The sequence below is a fragment of the Enhydra lutris genome, unplaced genomic scaffold, assembly GCF_002288905.1.
Source record: "Enhydra lutris kenyoni isolate GAN:26980312 unplaced genomic scaffold, ASM228890v2 scaffoldscaffold38, whole genome shotgun sequence".
Taxonomy (NCBI): domain Eukaryota; kingdom Metazoa; phylum Chordata; class Mammalia; order Carnivora; family Mustelidae; genus Enhydra; species Enhydra lutris.
The window spans coordinates 19,339,287-19,357,095 of NW_019154122.1; the positions used below are offsets into that span (position 1 = coordinate 19,339,287).

Consider the following 17,809-nt stretch of genomic DNA (forward strand, 5'->3'; position numbering starts at 1 on the left):
CCCTCTCCCTGCAGGCTTCTAGTCAGTGCCTCACAGGACGGCAAACTGATCATCTGGGACAGCTACACCACGAACAAGGTAAGGACTGCAGAACCCCTCCCTGAGCAACTGGCCCCGGAGGACGCGTGTCCAACCTCCAGCCACTTGTGTAAAAACACGTCCCACAGGACAGGGAGGGAGTCACGGCAAGTTCTGTTCTCAGTGTGACGCCAAATCTCGTGGCGAGCCCGTGCTGCTGGTGTCTTCGGCCGTGGCCCGTGGTCTCACTGCAGGGCAGCCGGGAGCTATGTCCCTCCTTAATGGTTCTGAAAGAATTGCATTCCGGAGTTCGCTCAGTCTGAGAAACTTTATGTTTCATCTAAAAATGTAGGGGCGCCTGGGTGGCTCAGTGGGTTAAGCCTCTGCCTTCGGCTCAGGTCATGATCTCAGGGTCCTGGGATTGAGCCACGCAACAGGCTCTTAGCTTAGCGGGGAGCCTGCTCCCCCCCCCCCCCCCCCCCCTGCCTCTCTGCCTCCTTGTGATCTCTGTCAAATAAATAAATAAAATCCTTTAAAAAAAAAAATTTTATTTGGGGCACTTGGGTGGTTCAGTCATTAGTGTCTGCCTTCGGCTCAGGTCATGATCCCAAGGTCCTGGGATCAAGCCCCGTATTGGGCTCCCTGCTCTCTCTTAGAGAGAGAAAGCACAAGACAGGGGGAGGGTCAGAGGGAGAAGCCGACTCCCCGTTGTGCAGGGAGCCTGATGCGGGACTCGATCCTTGGACGCCAGGATCATGACCTGAGCCAAAGGCAGACGCTTAACCAACCGAGCCACCCAGGCGCCCTGGACTTCTAATTAGTTCTTCATCTGACTGGCCACGTGTATAAATTGTTTTCAAAGCAAATCTGACTGTTGTTTTGCATCACCTTCTCTGCAATGAAAGTTGAAGACTGGAAATAGAGCCCTAGTGTCTGTAGTTCATGTTTTTGAACTTGAGTGTCTGCCTCATCTGTGTTCTGTCAGGTCCATGCCATCCCTCTGCGCTCCTCATGGGTCATGACCTGTGCATATGCCCCTTCTGGGAACTATGTGGCCTGCGGTGGCCTGGATAACATTTGCTCCATTTACAATCTGAAAACTCGTGAAGGGAATGTACGTGTGAGCCGTGAACTGGCTGGACATACAGGTACGTGTTCGCACGGGTAACTTCGGGGCTGGAGATGTTTGCCTGCCATGCGCTACAGGCTTTGGACATAGGCTTCTTCTCGATGATTGTCGAATGGGATTGATTGTAATAATGGCCAGAGACATTCTGACGATGCTCACTGGTAAGAAACCTTTGGGTTGAGGTCTTCGTAGCGTCCTGTTTGCAAGGATCTTGGGGACTTGGGCCACCGCCTTCACACCTCGCAGCCGCCCTTTTTCATTTCATGGTAACGTAGTTCGGTCCGTTGGGTTTCCTGTAAGCCATCTTAAACCTCGAGTGCCTTTCCACGAGGGTTTCCTAATCTACACATACATGTGTGACGCACGGAGACATGTGCGCACACACACGTACACGGATAGATCAGCGCAGTCCCCTTTAGCCACTTCACACCCGCTAGCACTCCCACTGAAAGGACACAGGATCGAGTCCTCTGGGCTGTTCTTGGCGAATGCAGCTGGCTCTAAGGGTTGGGTGGTATATTACTGTCTGAGCTTAGTTTACCTGTGATGCTTGTCTTCAGAACAGACAGAGTAGTGTTTCCGAAGAAGGAAGCCTCGTCCTCATATCCTGTGTGACTGCTCAGTTCTCACAGTCACTCCCCGCTAGGCCCACCACAGCACACACAGCCAGAGAGGTGGTCGTCAGCGCAGGGCACGTGACACTCCTCTGACTCCAGTGAAGCCTTCTATTTAATTAACTTCAGCCAAACAAGAGTACGTCTGGAGTCCTTTTTTTTTTTTTTTTTTTTTTTTTAATTTTTGTGACTTTTTGTTTGTCTTTATTAATGTATAATGGCAAGAGCATTCTGTCAGCCTCAGGGATACAGTACAGTTATTTAACATCTGCGCTCATCGCAGTAAGTGCACGTCAATCCCCTTTGTTTCCTCCATCCCCGTCCAGCCTCCCCTCTGGCAAGCAGCAGAGTTAGACGGGATGGGGGTCCTGTCTTTCGTTCACCACCGTCCTACGTTATCTTCTGCTCTCTGCTTAGCTGGGATTGCTCCCTTCTTAATTTTCTGGCTTCTTAAGGTAGAACCTTAGACCTTTCTTTTTCAGAGAGAACCACTTAAAGCTATAAATTTCCCTCTAAACAGGGCTTTAACTCTATTATCATTCAGCTTGAAGTATTTTTACTATCCTTTTGATTACTTCTTTGGTTCGTATGTTCCTTACAAGTATGATGTTTAATTTTCAAGTACCTGAAGTTTCCTTGCACAGCTTATTATGGATTTGTAATTAAATTCTGTTATGTTCGGAAAACAAACCCTGTGTCATTTCAGTTCTTTTCTGTTTGTTGGGACTTGTTTTTAGTGGAGCAGAGAGGGTCAGGGTGAGCAGGCCGCAGACACTCGAAAACTGGTCTGTTTTGCAGGTGCCGGGCCCTGTTCTCCGTGTGCTTATTCGAGCCAGACTTTGATCCTGTTCATGTCTCTCGTGTCTTTCTCTCTGTGAGCTGCTGGGAGCGGATGTTAAGGGCCCTGACTATGGACTTTCTCTCTGTAATTCTGGCAGTTTTTGCTTTGTGTGTCCTGAGCTCTTAGTAGAAGTACATGCATTTGTGGGTGTCATGTCTTCCTGACGAATCGATCCTCTTGTCATGATGTAATGTTCCCTTTTCTCTCCGAACATTCTTTGTCGTAAGTCTACTTAGCTGATACCCGCAGAGTCGCTCCCAATTTCTTTTGTTTCCACGTTTTTTTCCGTCCATTTTCTGTCAACTTGGCTGTATCTTTTTAAGGAGGGTCCATTATAGACGGCCTCTAGTGGGCCACGTCTTTTATCCGTTCCAGAGGCCTCTGCCTCTCCAGTGGTGCTGGTTCACTCCTGCTTCCCAGAGCAGGTGTCGTGTAGCACGCATACAGTCGGCCTCGGCTCTGCCGCGCTGCTTGCTTTGCTTTCCTGCCTTTTGGGTTATTGCACTAAGCTGAGTTTGTGCAGTTTCTCTGATGGCCATTTGGTTTCTTCTTTGCATTAATTTTTAGTGGTTTATGTAGGGATTACGACGTACATTCATAATGTTTCATGGTCCACTCAGAGTTCATACTGCATCAGTTCATATAAAATCCAAGAACCTTGCAGCCATAAAGGCCCATTTAATCCCCTTCATCTTTTTTTTTTTTTTTTTTTAAGAGAGAGAGAGAGAGAGAGCGCGTACAAATGTGGGGAGGGGCAGAGGAAGAGTGAGAATCTCAAGCAGACTCCACACCCAGCTGGGAGCCTGGCGAGCGCAGGGACCCAATCTCAGGACTCTGAGGTCCTGACCTGAGCTGAAATCAGGAGTCAGACGCTCAACGACCGAGCTGCCCAGGCGCTCTCTGCCTTTCGTCCTCCTTTGTCACGTTTTCAGAGCTGTCGTCCTATGTGCCCCCATCATCTGAGGTTCTGCCTTTCCCTACAAACATTCTTGGCCGTTTGAGGAAGCTTGAGTTGCCCTTTACTTTGACCCCAGTGTTGACCATCTCTAGTGCTCCTCCTGCCTTTCCGAGGGCGAGAGCTTTCTTCTGCGTTCTCTTCAGCTTAATGAGTTCACTTTAGTTTTGTTGTTGTTGTTTTTTAAGATTTTATTTGTTTATTTGACAGAGAGAGACATAGCGAGAAAGGAAATACAGGCAGGGGGAATGGGAGAGGGAGAAGTAGGCTCCCCACTGAGCAGAGAGCCTGACGTGCAGCTCAGTCCCAGGACCCTGAGCCCATGACCTGAGCCCAAGGCAGATGCTTAACAACGGAGCCACCCAGACGCCCCAGTATCTTGAATTTGTAAAGCTTTGTTTTTTACTAAATTAGGGACATTTTAGGCCAGTCCTCAAAAATATTTTCTGTTCTGTAGTCCCCTCTCCTTTTGCACTTCAGTGTGTGGGTTTTCGTATGGTCCTGTGGGGTCCTGGGACTCTCTTCTTTTTTTGGCAGTCTCCCCCTTCTGCAGTCTGTCCTCGGGTTCATGGGACTTCTGTCACCTTCAGTGTTCTGACCCCCCAGCAGCCCAATACGTCAGATGTTCTGTTTTCAGGTTGTAGAATTTTTGTTTGCTTTTTAAAAAATATCCATTACTATTCTTCTGCTGAGATTTCCCGTCTTTTTATTTATTTCGTGTATATTTGGTATCCTTCGTGGTTCCGAGAGCCATCCTCAGAACCGTCGTCTGCCGTTTCAACAACAAATCCTCTTGGGGTTGATCTTGGTGGCTCTTTCCTCTTCAGTACGGGTGACACTTCCTATTAGTACGATTAGTAATTTTGAACACCTCCCTGGCCCCAGGGACGTGTCGCGTTGTCAAGGATGTACTCTTGTGTTCCGGCAAACCGTGCTGCACGCCTTCAGGCAGCCACAGAAACCTTGGCTGTCCTTTCCCGTCAGCCGGGCCTCGTGGAGCCCGCTCTTCGCCATGGAGTTCCCGTGTGAGCTCTGGCCCTTAGGTGCGAGGTTGAGGACTCCCGCTCTGTGGCTTTCCCCTTCTAGGCTTTCTTCTTTCCTTTTCCGACCATGGTTGTCTGCAGATCTGCCTGCTGCCTAATCAAGAAGGTCAGACAGGGATCTTACCTGTGTGGCATGAGATGGGGACCTGCCACCAAAACACACTCTGTGCCTTTCTTCTTTCCAAGTGTAGGCTCGCCTCCTTGAGGTCTGCCCTTGCTTCCTGCACCTTTAAGATGCTTCTTTATTTGTTTCAAAGATTTTATTTTTAAGCAGTCTCCACACCCACTGTGGGGCTTGAACTCATGACCCTGAGATTAAGAGCCAGCCAAGCACCCCTGTTTGTTTTGTATTTGTCCAGAGCTCCTGGTTGTTTTCTGCGGGAACGTTGCTCCTCTGGGTGGGAACTGCTGCCCCACAGCCGGAGGCCGGGGTAGGCTCTCTGCACCGTCCTCATGAGCCGCGTGATTCTGTCCAGGGAGCAAACCTCATAAACCGCTTTGTTTCTCGCACTGATGAGCTTCCAACACAGAAAAAACATGTTCTTAATGTTTATCAGTCCCTGATTTATTCTCAGATTCAGTATATTGACTTCCATTTTTAATTAAGGCTTTAAAGTTTTTAACACTGCATTTGTCAAAAAAAGAAATATATGAGGCTTAGAGGAAATATTTTGCAATTTTTGTTTTCTTCCTATGTCACGAAATTTGACTTCCTGAGAGTTGAGTGGTTCCTTAAAAACGTTTGGCCTCTTAAGAATATGTATTACTGGGGCGCCTGGGTGGGTAGCTCAGTGGCTTGAGCCTCTACCTTCAGCTCAGGTCGTGATCTCAGGGTCCTGGGATCGAGCCCCGCATTGGGGGCTCTGCTCAGCTGGGAGCCTGCTTCCCCCTCTCTCTGCCTGCCTCTCTGCCTGCTTGTGATCTCTGTCAAATAAATAAATAAATAAAATATTTATTTTAAAAAAAGTGTATGTATTATCTTCTTCAGACATGATACATAATTTTCATCTTCAAGTCAATAAAGGTTGAAATCTGATAAGCTTAAAATAATCTTATTTTAGTTAGAGGGTACAGGTGTGAACTGTTAGTGGGTTCAGCACATCGGAGGGTTTATGGTCTTTGTCTCGTCTCAGACCTGGGCATCCGTCCGTCACTTAGGATGCCTCTCTCTGGCCTGAGCATCAAGTTGAGAACTCTTTGTTAAGCCATGGTGGGGACATTTTCTTGTAGAATCTTAGAAAGTACTCCTGTGAGTGCTGTTACCAGCAGGCGTACTGAATCCTTCCTAGTCGTGACTGAGGCCCAGGATGGGAATCGTGCACTCAGCCTTGGGAATTAAGGCTCTTTGTAATCATTTGTGGCCTGCTCTTGTTTCCGTGCAACGTGAGGGTCCACATGGAACCAACAGAAGCTTCTTTCTGTAGAGTCGGCTACCCAGGGTTTGGATACTCTCTGCCCGCACTTCAGAGAGGAGCACTTGACGGTGCTCCGTCTTACAGAGCAGAGGATGCCTCTGGGAGCGGCTGGTGGACTGAGGTCCCGGTGCTGGAGAGGAGACATTTATTATCGTTAGTATAAATGTATTACACACAGAATACCACTTTCAAAGTGCTGTTTGGTGGAAATCCTCATGTTTGAGACTGAGGAGCTCCCCGAAGACTCACATCGGACGGAAGCGTCAGGCCTGGTGTCACAGCTGTTCTCAGAGCCGGTCCCTGCGTGCTAATAAGGAGAGAATGGACACCTGCTTTCAGAGGTCCCTTCCTTCCCAAACATGTCATTGCAGTGCGGACACAGTGCCCTTCCTGACATCAGACGCATAAACATTTTGACCAGGAGTTTAGCCGGAAGTTTTCTGGTACAACATGGTATGCTGTCGGTGACTGCCTAGCATTCCTGCCAAACCGGCTGTGGTGGCTAAAACTTTGTTTTGTAGGGATGGTTTGTTCATACAGTCTGAGGCTGAATATTTTACATCCACGTGAGCGCGCAGTGGCCAGACCCGCTCTGCACTAATGACTCGTTTCTCTGGCGCACGCCGGCAGACTTGGCTGTGGGCAGATCGTCACTCTGCCCCAGGGTTACCCCGGGCTGCTTGTTGGCACCGTCGTCGTTGGCAGTGAGTTAAATGTGACGTGCTTTGGGTGTGTGTGTCACAGTCTGGTCCCGCTGCCCACTGAGTGATCTCACGGATGGTTCTGGGGTGCAGGGCTCATGGTGCTGTCTGCTCAGTGCTTGCCCCTTGGCTTCCCTCTGGATGGCTCCCTTGGCCTCCTTTCCATCTGGCCCGCTTAGCAGCTCCAGCAGAGAAAGAGCCTCTTTTTCTAGGGTGGCCGCAGGTCCTGGTCTGTGCCTGCCATTGGCCACACTAGGTTCACACCCACCCAGCCAGCCTCCTGGACAGACTGCCTAGATCCAGACCTCACAGCATCCTGGAAGGATGATGGCAAACTGCCCAAAACCCCAAGCTCTGAGGGGACGAGGCCACACAGCCTTGTGAATGCATCCGAAGCTGTTTCTAGTCTGCTTATGTTTTCATCTGATTGTGTCTTCTGCCATTTACACTTTATAAATTTGTTTCTCTTTGGGTACTGTAAACTCTCTTAACTCTGACTTACTTACATACTTATTTAAGAGAGGGAGGGAGAGGGGCAAGCTCCATGCCCAGCACAGAGCCCAATGCGGGGCTCGATCCCACGACCCAGAGATCTCGACCTGAGCCAAAATCAGTCAAACCCTTAATGACTGAACAACCCAGGCACCCCAAGCTCTTCTGACTCTTAATAAAACCCTTCTTTGGCATTTCCTCACTCTCACATCTTTGAGTTACTTTGTCGTGTCTTTTTTCCCTTTTTACCAAACTCCTCAGGCAGCGCGCTAGGTCTCTGCTCTCGGCCACCGCATACACCACAGAGGGAGGCGGGTGGTTTTCCCTCTAGCTTGGAGCTGGAAGGCGCTCCCTCCCAGAGCAGAAGCTGCCCAGATGCTGCACAAGCCCCTGCTGGTGGGTGCCCGTGGTGGGGCCCTGTACCTCCACCTCCAGCTTCGATTCAGCCATGGTGCCCACCCTGGTGCCCTGGTGCTCTCCAGGGGCGGGCTGGCCTCCACCAGCACCACATGCTCATTGGAGAAATTTGGGGAGATAACTTTAAATGCTCTTCCTTTGTGTTTTTAACCTGTAATCTCATCCAGAATTGTGATGTTTCAAAAGAGTCGAGCGAGTCCCAGGGGCACCTGCGTGGCTCAGTGGGTGAAGCCTCTGCCTTTGGCTTGGGTCATGGTCTCAGGGTCCTAGGATCGAGCCCCACATCGGGCTCTCTGCTCAGCGGGGAGCCTGCTCCCCCTCTGTCTCTGCCTGCCTCTCTGCCTACTTGTGATCTCTGTCTGTCAAATAAATAAATAAAATCTTTAAAAAAAAAAAAAAGAGTTGAGAGAGCTCCATTGCCTGCTGATGTGTTCCTGTTGCTGGATATCTGGCCGTTTCCCATTTGTCGGTAGTGTGAACGTTCTTGTAGGTGAATGACCCCTCAAGCTCATAGCCATTTACTTGGGATAAGTTACCTTCATTGGGCCTTTGGTCTTGGGGGAGCCACATAAGTCACTCTTCTACCCACATTAGTACTCGGTTTTGCTCTCTCTGGGTCAGTAGCTTTTCCAATGCAGAAGTAAGTGTATTCGCTTCTCGAGCAACAGATTTCCAGCCAGACAACCTGCTCTGTCAGGACGTCCTGCCTCTGTCCTCCGGGCCTCGGCTGACAGCACTCCCTGATCTCCCCCGGTCCCTGACCCAGGCGCCTGCTCTCTGCACTGCCGGTTTCAAGCCTCCTGTCTCTGGACTGTGGCAGCCTGGTCCCTGCCTGTCCCAGCCCCCCGGCTGTCCCCAGCATGTCCTGACACTGTCCTCCATGGTTTCTGTGAGGGGCACAGGGACACCCTCGTGCCCGTGCACCTCCAGACTCGGCTCCCATGCTTGACGGCTGTGCTTTCCCAGCCCCTGTGTAGGCTCCCAAAAGACAGCAGCGCCGTTGGCGGGTCACTGGGTAGCACACCCTGAACTTGGTGCAGACCCCATATCCACAAACACACACACCTGCTGGGTGCTGTCTTCCCCTGAGGTAACCCCCTGTCCACGTACAGACACACGTGTCTGCACCAAACACAGTCTTCCCAGGTCACGTATTCATTCTTCAGTAACAGAGGTGGTAACTGCCGACTTTCAGAGCCCATGGAGTGCACACGCAGCTCCGTTCCTGTTCTCTGGGACCACCCCCAGTTACTGGGGAGACTGGGGCTCATCACAGAACGTAGTGCTGCTTCAGCCACTGAGGACTGAGCCGTGTATTTCTGATTTCAGAGCCCACATTCTGTTTTCTTTCTTTTTCTTTTTCTTTTTTTGAGAGAGCGCAGGAAAGCGAGAGCGGGGTGGGGGGGGCGGGCAGTGGGAGACTCTCAAGCAGACTTCCACCTGGCACAGAGCCCTCCACCTGGAAATTGGGACCTGAGCCAAAATTAAGAGTCGGCTGCTTGAACCTCCTGAGCCCCCCAGGTGCCCCTGAGTCCACGTTTTGAAGCCACTGACTGTGTCCAGCCCGGTGGCTCTTCTGAGGCTGTCCTGGTCTCATGGTGGGCCCACTGGTCAGGTGCACAGTGTGGATGTGGTATCGGGTGATCTCTCGGCACAGGCCACTGCTCACCTAGCTGGGCACTGATGCACCCCGGGGCTGCCTACTGTCCCTGTGGGTGGGTGTGACCTGGGCTCTGGGAAGTGCTTGACCATCCATCCTTTTCTAGGCACATGGATAATATTTAGAGGTTGTCATTGCTAAGTATTTTGGCAATATTTCTTAGATAAATGCTTTGTTTTCCCTGTATTCTTATACTTTCCATACCAATACTCTTCTATGGGTTTCTTCTTTGTGTGTATTTTGTTTTTTATTTCACTGATTTGCACAGCATTGTATGTGGCTCTGCTGTGGACTGGGAATAAGGATTTCTGGGCAAACGAGGCAGGGCGTCCCGTCCTTGCAAGAGAGGCAGTGTTGCTGCCCCTTCCATCTGACGCCTAGCCAGCTGGGGTGTGGGCGGCGCTGGCGCTGTGCTGGCCAGCCCACTGAGCACACTCCTTCTGGGGTCAGATTGGTTGACCCTGCACTTCGAATTCTTGGGGTCCCTTACAGTAGAACAAAATTGTGAACTGCGGTAAACAGAGCTAATTTAGTAGAAATCATGATGTGGAGGTGCTGCAGAATCGGTTTCCTGGTTTACCTTTCCTCCTAGCACACGCCGGTGCAGGCCAGGGATCTCCTACATCCCAGCCTCAGCCTCCCAATCTCGGCTCCACAGCTCTGCCTCCCGCACGCTCGGCAGGGCGGGTGCTCGGGCAGCACACAACTGCTTCCATGCCACCCTCCGTACCGTAGCGTCCTGGAGAAAACAAATCCACTGCTCCACCTGGCACCCCAACCCCAGCTCTGTGCCTTCCCGGAGGGCTCGGGAGGCCTCTGCAGACCACCGTCTCCCCTTCTCCTAACATGTGCTCGCTGTCTCTGCCCCTGGAGTATGAGCTCCGGGAGGGAAAGGAGCGCTCCTTTGCTCACGGATGTGTTCCAGGCGCTGGGATGAGTGGGTGTGTGAGTGGGAAGGGAACCTCTGTCCCCGCATGTGGGTCAGAGGAGCGGAGGCGGAGCGTGTTCCCTGCATCTGCCCGTGTTCACCCGGGTGCGGGGCGGGCAGCTTACTGCCTCCCCTTTGTGCTGGGGCCCATGCCTCCTGGCCTGGGGAGTGTGAGCCGGCAGTGCTGTGCGCGAGCCCCGGTGTCGCCAACAAGGCGGCCGTCTTCACCTGCACGCGGGACTCCCAGGGGTAGTCGTTCTTCTGGAGTGTGTCTCTGTTTACAGGACCTTAGAGTTGGGGCGGGGCGGGGCTTGCAGATTGGGGCCGTCATCCGTGTCTGTTTTCCAGGTTACCTGTCCTGCTGCCGCTTCCTGGATGACAATCAGATCGTCACCAGCTCTGGGGACACCACCTGGTAAGCATCTGAGCGCCATGCCTTTCTCCCACTGCTTGCCTTAGGTGTGTAGGAAATAAGGTTCTTGGCGTTAATTAGGCCATCTTTTATTAGTGGGAAGCGGCCGTGAGGCGTCAAACACAAGCGCGGGAGTGATGAGTGAGTTCGTTGTACTCTGCAGATGTTAAAGCTCCAAGTTTAGTTTTGAACAGGGAAGGACTGACTCACAGACGTTGAGGCTGCAGCTGTACGGGAAATGCCCGTTTTTCTTTCCCTGCACACGCTCCCCGGCCGGCCGACACTCAGCAGTGCTCTGGGGGAGCGGGCGTGCTCGCCTGCGCTCTCGGTGGGACGCGGTGCCGCGTGGACCCGGCGGAGCTCAGGGCACGGGGGCGCGACGGCAGGCGGACAGTGCGGACTTCCCCGAGTTCGAGCTGTTCCCTTGCCTAGAGTTAGAGAATCTCTGGAACGTCTCCATTTGCGGCACCAGGACGCACAGTGTATGTGATCAGATAGGTTGGTTGGTTTGCTTGTTGGTTTGTCTTGGGTGCAGATCACATTTTTAATCATTTCCTGTTGAAAAGAGTAAGCCGTCTGCTGAGGCTGCAGGTTCGCCTTAAGGGTTATTAACATCATTTGGTTTGGTTCAGACAGGGATTTTAGGAGTCGTTTCAGACTGAAACTCCCTGGGGGCTTTTCTGGTCTTGAGACATGACGTAGTCGCATGCCCTGTGCTGGGGCCTGATTCCCAGACCCAGCTGTCCTCGTCTTCAAGGTGTCCTTTTTGTATAAACTTTGAAAGCTCACAAGAGAGGTGTAATCTAGATTGTCAATTTGGGGAAGAATTTCTTTGTTAGAAGATAATTTTTAAAGCTTTATCATTTACGAATAAGTGTTTTTCAGAGTCCTGGGCACGTTTTGTTTCCTCCCTGTAGTCCCTCAGGCCCCAGGCAAGGAACCCCACACGGTGTAGGTGTGAACGGTGTGAGTGGGTTTGCGTCGGAGCCGGAGGTCCTGGCAGGCTGGCGTGGACTGAGCGGTTTTCAGTGGGGACGCTTCTTAGAGTCTGTAGCACAGAACGTGGCACGTGCCGCCCTCGTGGCTGTCTACCTGTCACTGTACACACCCCCCCCCCCCGTCTGGAGCTGCTCGGTGGATGCCACTGGGCACCAGACGCAGGGCCGCTCGTGAGCCCTGTTCCATTTGTGGCTTCGTTTCCCTTCCACACAGTCACATGACAGAATTTAGATTTTGTCGGGAGAAAAAGTGCAGAGGTCTGCTGTGGTCCTAGATGGTCTGAGGGACAGTTTGTCGCATGACTGCTTATCTGACAGAGTGAGGTGACTGCTTGTCCTGTGTCCGTGCTACAGTGCTCTGTGGGACATCGAGACCGGCCAGCAGACGACCACGTTCACTGGACACACTGGGGATGTTATGAGCCTCTCCCTCGCTCCTGACACCAGACTGTTTGTCTCTGGCGCTTGCGACGCTTCAGCCAAACTCTGGGATGTGCGAGAAGGGATGTGCCGGCAAACTTTCACCGGCCACGAGTCTGACATCAATGCCATCTGTGTGAGTAGGGGTGAAGCTGCGGTGGGGGGCCTTTGCAAGCCATTAGTAAGTTAGATTACTTCTTGTCTGCTGCAGAACTCCTCAGGTTCTTAAATGTGTTCAGGGTTAGCGGTTCCGTGTTTTGTGTGCGCCTCTAACCTGTCTTACGGAAAGTTCCCTATAGCAGACTGAGGTGGGATGCGCTCTGTCTTCGTGACACCAGTGAATTCTGTGCCGCTGTTCACCCCACAGACGCTGGGGTTGGGCCTGTTGTGTGCAGGGACCTGCTCCCAGCCCCGGGGGCAAGCCAGCGGTCGGTGCCCTGGCTTCCCTCTAGTGGGGGGCAAACGAGGCAGTAGTCAGCCGGTCAGCACAGCCTCTTAGGAGCGGGAGGCAGAAGCTGAGCTTTGAGTAGGAGCCTTACACCCTCGGTCCCTCCCTGAGGTTGGGGCACAGCCAGCGAAAGGAACCTTCCCTTCGCCACATCACCCTGATGGGAGGGGCTCTTGCGAGAAGTGAAGGGTGGGGTCTGGTTGGTCGGGGCTCGGGTCCCTTCTCCACAGGCTGCTGTGGCTCTCAGGGGTGACCGTGCTCTTCCTGATCCCCTGGGAAGTAGTCAATCGTGAAGCGTAGTCCAGTCTGGGGAAGACAGCGGCTGCGTCTGCCCCAGTACCGACATCCTCACGTGCAGGTGCCCAGGCGGCTGCCGCTCCGACCCGCCGTGTCGGCCGGAGCCCAGCCCTGCTGACCTTGCTGTCCCGTGCCAGCAAGAGCCCTGCTGTCGGGCAGTCCTGTTTCCAGGACTTCTCTTTGTGTATTTGCACACTCTCTTCGCTTGCTTTCTAGTTCTTTCCAAACGGCAACGCGTTTGCCACCGGCTCAGACGACGCCACCTGCAGGCTGTTCGACCTTCGCGCGGACCAGGAGCTCATGACTTACTCCCATGACAACATCATCTGCGGGATCACCTCGGTGTCTTTCTCCAAGAGCGGTCGCCTCCTCCTCGCGGGGTACGATGACTTCAACTGCAACGTGTGGGATGCACTCAAGGCCGACAGGGCAGGTGGGTGCTCGCTGGGCCCTCCTGGGCCTCCTAGGGGGCTCGGGTAGCACCTTCGAGGATGGACGTGACGCACTGAGGCTGGAACGTTTAGCTCTGTGCCAGCCGTGCTGCTAAGAAACACGCGCCTGCGTACGCCTGCCCGCCTCATGGCACGGCCCAGTGGAGGGCTGGGGCACAGGCCAGGGCGTCCGTGCTCGGGCTGTCCGGGTGCACGGGCTTCCAGAGCGCCGGCATCTCCCCCCATGCTTACCGTGTGCGGTGCACGTGGACAGCCGCGTGAGGTGCTGGCTCTTCGGGGCCCTCGCCTCGCTTTCTGTCCCCTCTGGTTGTACACGGTGGAACTGTGTCAGCTAAGTGTGGAGCACAGGCTTGGCCCGGTGTGCCCAGTGAAGTATGAAGTCTGAAGTTCACACGTCAAAGGCGAGTGTGTGGTTGTCAAGTGCATGAAAATTCAGCTTGTACAGGGGCGTCTGGCTGGCTCACTCGGTGATGCGCGCGACTCTTGATCTCAGGGTTGTTAGTTCAAGCCCCACACAGGGTGTAGAGATTGCTTAAAAATGAAATGTGTGTGTGTGTGTGTATGTATGTATGAATTACTTCCTTTTAAGATTTATGTTTTTATTTTAGAGCACGAGCAGGGGGAGGGGACAGAGGAGAAGCGGACTTACCGCTGAGTGTGGAGGTGGACACAGAGCTCAGTCTCACCACCCTGAGATCATGACCTGAGCCGAAACCAACAGTCAGACGCTTAACTGACTGAGCCACCCAGGGGCCCCAAGAATAAAATCTTAAAAAGTAGTAATAAAATACAAGTTGCACAAAAGATGAGAAACTGTCTGTATTAAACATGGACAGTCAGGCAACTCCGTTGAATCGATACATTCAGAATATTTCAATTCTGTATCTTGGCGGGGGAGGAACAGAGCATGATTTGGGGTCTCCTGGGGTTGTTATGTGACCTCCTAGTTTCCGATGGACCTTTTCCCGCCCCGGGCTGAGCTCCCCTCCGGCCTGCTCCCTCTCGAAGACCTCTTGCTCCCGCCGCCTCTGCCCCAGCCGTTCCCTGGTCGCGGCGCCATGGCAGAGAACACTGCTCCATCCGGCGAGGCTGTTTTCGCAGTTGGGACACTAGGGACTGTAGGAAATGGACAGGGGTCCTCTGAAATCAGCCGACAGGAGGCCCGTCTCACTGTGGGTTCAGCGTGGGGTCGCCATGTGACGTTCCGTTGGCCTTCCCCTTCCTGCATTTGTCACCAGCCCTCTGAGCCTTGTGCCCTGTGCTAGACTTCAGGGGTTATAATGAGGAACAGCCTATAGCCTTGCACTCTTGGGTCGCAGTTGCCCTGAGATTGAGAAGGTTGGATTTGCTTTTGCTGAAAGATTTACTTATTTTAGAGAGAGAGTGAGAGTGCACTAGTGGGAGGGGCAGAGGGAGAGAGAAGCAGGCGGACTGCACACTGAGCGGGAATCCCAGCGTCCCTTTCAGTCTCCTGACCCCGTGCTCGTGAGCGGAGCGGAAATCAAGAGTCAGACGCCCCACCGACGAGTCCCCCGGGCACCCCTTATTTAAGGTTCTCGCCATCATGCGTACACTCAGGAGCTGGCGCAAGAGGCCCTGAGTTCTCCGCTGCTTTGTGCCCTCCTTACCGGGTCTGCTCCTTGTCCTGCTCTTCTCTTCTTAGCGGACTTGGCCCCCAGCGCTTCCGTGCGCTCCACGGGGGCTTCTTCCCCAGCCGGAGGCGCCTGCGTACGGCGCGCTGAGCTGTACTCGTCCTGGGGGAGCGTGGCTTCTCCTCCTCCTGGCCTCGTCCTTTCCTGCCATGGGGGTGTTGCAGGGGCTGGGCCTCAGGGCCCAGGGGTCCCGCGAGGTCCCGCCACCCAGCCCTGCGTTGCATCACCACGTCACTACCCGCTGGGGCGCCCTGGGTCCCGGGGTGACTGGCTGTCCTCTGCCCTCAGGTGTCTTGGCCGGGCACGACAACCGCGTCAGCTGCCTGGGGGTGACTGACGACGGGATGGCCGTGGCGACAGGGTCCTGGGATAGCTTCCTCAAGATCTGGAACTAACGACAGGTAACAGGACAGCCCAGCGTGCCCCTCACAGCACAGGGCGTTCGGGCTGCCGGGGCTCCCGCCGGGAGCTGACCTGGGACTGTGGGGAGGTGAGGACTAGGCCCCTGAGCGACGAGCCCTGGAGGCGGGGGCGGGAGGAAGAGCCGTGGCTCTGGCTCCAGGTGTTGTCTTTTTACGTTTCTTTAAACTGTTTCAAAACAGCAGGCAGACGTCGTGGCGACTGGAAGATCATTCCAACCTTGAAGCGTGACAGTGATAGCATTTCCAATCCACCCCTACTAACGCGGACGCCCTTCCCCCCTCAGAACTTCAAAAGGGCAAGACCTTTTCCTTCACTTATTGCTGAAACCAAGAGCACAATTCCCACGAAGAGAAGAATCTCTGTGCTGTAAACTCAAAACAAATTGTGCATTCCTCCCGGGACCATTGTCTTTGTTTTCTTTTTTGTCTCAAATGAATTTAAAAGGAAATACTATAATAAACGTGCTAACCAGAAGGTAAACCTGAGTGTAATTGCGAGGCAGACACACCTTTTCACTAGTTCATCTGAATTTTAGGGCAGTGACCCTGTTTTGTGCTGTTCATGCAAAACAAGTTGAGGATTTTATCTTGTAATTGGTTCTGAATTTCAGGTCGTGTTCGTAACAGGATTTTGCAAACATTCATGTTTCCTTTTTAAAATCGATTCCTTTACGTCCGGTAGTTACACAGAGGAAGAGGGTGTGGTGCAGCCTCTCTGAAGTTGTTAATGATGTAAATTGAGTCCCTCACTTTTGAGTTTGTCTCGTGTCACATAATCGTTACGCACAAACACGGCTCAGAAAGGAAGATGCGAATAAGGAAAGGCACCAAGCACACGCTGCGGGCGGCCTCGAATACGCGATGAGGCACCTTCTGGCCCCGCCCTCCACCCGTCCTCCTGCCTTCTCCGCTCAGTTCTTAATCTCACCTTGGGTTTCCTCGTGAAGTCATGAAGTCGGAGGGAGGTGGGTCACGAGAGCCCGACACTACCCTGCGCCCTGCCCCCCAGCCATCAGGAACCTCTGTTTTCCAGAGAGGCACCTGTCCTGTGCTTGGATAGTCAGTCAATTATTTGTGTATGAAACCATGTACAAATCAATGTTTTGAAAATGATGATCTCAAACTTTCTAAGTTAAATTTTAAAAAATTTGATCGTTTGCCATATTGGGTGGGTTTACTCTTAGAATCGCATGCTGTAGAAATGCTCAAAAGCGCATACAGGACCCAGTCCTTAGATGTTGTTTTTCTTTTAAGAAATAACCTCTTTACAGTTGTAACCACTGCGGCTCTGCCCCTCACGGCTGCTCCGCACCAGCGTCGGAAGCCGGGCGGCCAGCAGCGCCACATGCTTGGGCAGCGGGATCGTCACTGTTTCTTTCTTTCTCTTGGGAAAAAAAAAAAAGTCCTGTTCCAAACGATCACTGTTGGATTCAGCGGCGGGGGTGGGGGGCAGGGACCGGAGACCCCGGCCTTCCTCTGTAACTTCCTCCTGGCCTGTCTCGGCCGTGGAGCCAGCCTTCCGCACCAATTCTGTGAGGAGGCCGATCGTTCTCGAACACAGACCTCCCCGGTCCCGCTGGAGGCCCGTGGCCGGCAGCAGTGTGGGAGACAGCAGTGCTGGGGGTGCCCCCTGCGCCCGAGCCCACTTCCCAGCAGCAGTGGTGGCTTCTCTCTGCCCGTGTGTGCGGCAGCCGTGGAGAACCGTGCTGTGACGTGCAGCAGGCCTGGGTCTGGCGGAGGGAACGAGCACGAGCCCGCCCTCCTTTCCATCCACACCTCTGTAGCGCTCTCTGCACCCTGTGCCCCTCACTGTTTGTATTTAATTTTCAAGTCAGTGTACTGCAAGGAGGCTGGATGCAAGATAGATACTATATTAAACTGTACTGTTATTTAAGGTGTAATAAAGCAGTTTGACATGAGGGACTTCGGTGCGGCTGTTTATTTGCCGGGCTGTTTGGGGTCCTGACGGCAGCCCTGTCGTCCTGGCCGCCCTGCTCTGGGAGGTCGGCTGGAGCTGGTCGTGTGGGCCGCCCCACGGCTGCCCGTTTCTCTGCCAGGTCTTTCATCCCCATCACCAAGAGTCCACGAAAGGAGGGTCGGGTCCTCTGCCGGGTCCCGGCAGCTCCGCCACCACCCAGACCGTGCCCCCCACCGCTCCCGACCTCTCGGGCCGCTGCCCAGGGTGCATGGGGTGTCCCCAGGTGGCCCTCCCTCCGGTCTCTTGTCTTCTGGGCCTGAGCCCCTTGCTTCCTCCTCTTCCCTCTGGAAGATGTCTGAGGACGTTGCTCCTGCTGACTGTTTTTGATCTCAGTCTGGATAAAAAGAACTGCAGCTCGCTCGGAAGGAAAATAAGCATCTGCCGCCAAAGCGTGAGCAGCGAGTCAGAACGGGCCCGCGCTCCCGAAGGCCCCGCGCCTGGGCGGCCCCGTTCCTTCCTCACTCTTCGTTACTTCGTCAGCAGTAACCTGGTAGTGTTCACGGGTTAAATGTTGGTA

The 17,809-nt window shown here is 53.3% G+C and overlaps 1 protein-coding gene across 2 annotated transcripts in view; it reads left to right on the forward strand.

Moving 5' to 3' along the window:
• The window catches only part of LOC111154601 (G protein subunit beta 1), an 85,151-nt gene extending 67,914 nt beyond the window's left edge, over positions 1-17,237 (forward strand). Inside the window, exons 5-11 of one of the 2 annotated variants that reach the window (XM_022514285.1) lie at positions 15-78; positions 1,004-1,166; positions 10,562-10,628; positions 11,978-12,179; positions 13,005-13,221; positions 15,181-15,293; positions 15,495-17,237. In XM_022514285.1, coding sequence (XP_022369993.1) covers positions 15-78; positions 1,004-1,166; positions 10,562-10,628; positions 11,978-12,179; positions 13,005-13,221; positions 15,181-15,287 — 820 coding nt within the window. In that variant the 3' untranslated portion in view covers positions 15,288-15,293; positions 15,495-17,237. The remainder of the gene's footprint in view (positions 1-14; positions 79-1,003; positions 1,167-10,561; positions 10,629-11,977; positions 12,180-13,004; positions 13,222-15,180; positions 15,294-15,494) is intronic. The other variant, XM_022514286.1, reaches the window with a different exon arrangement.
• The last annotated feature ends 572 nt before the right edge of the window (positions 17,238-17,809 follow it).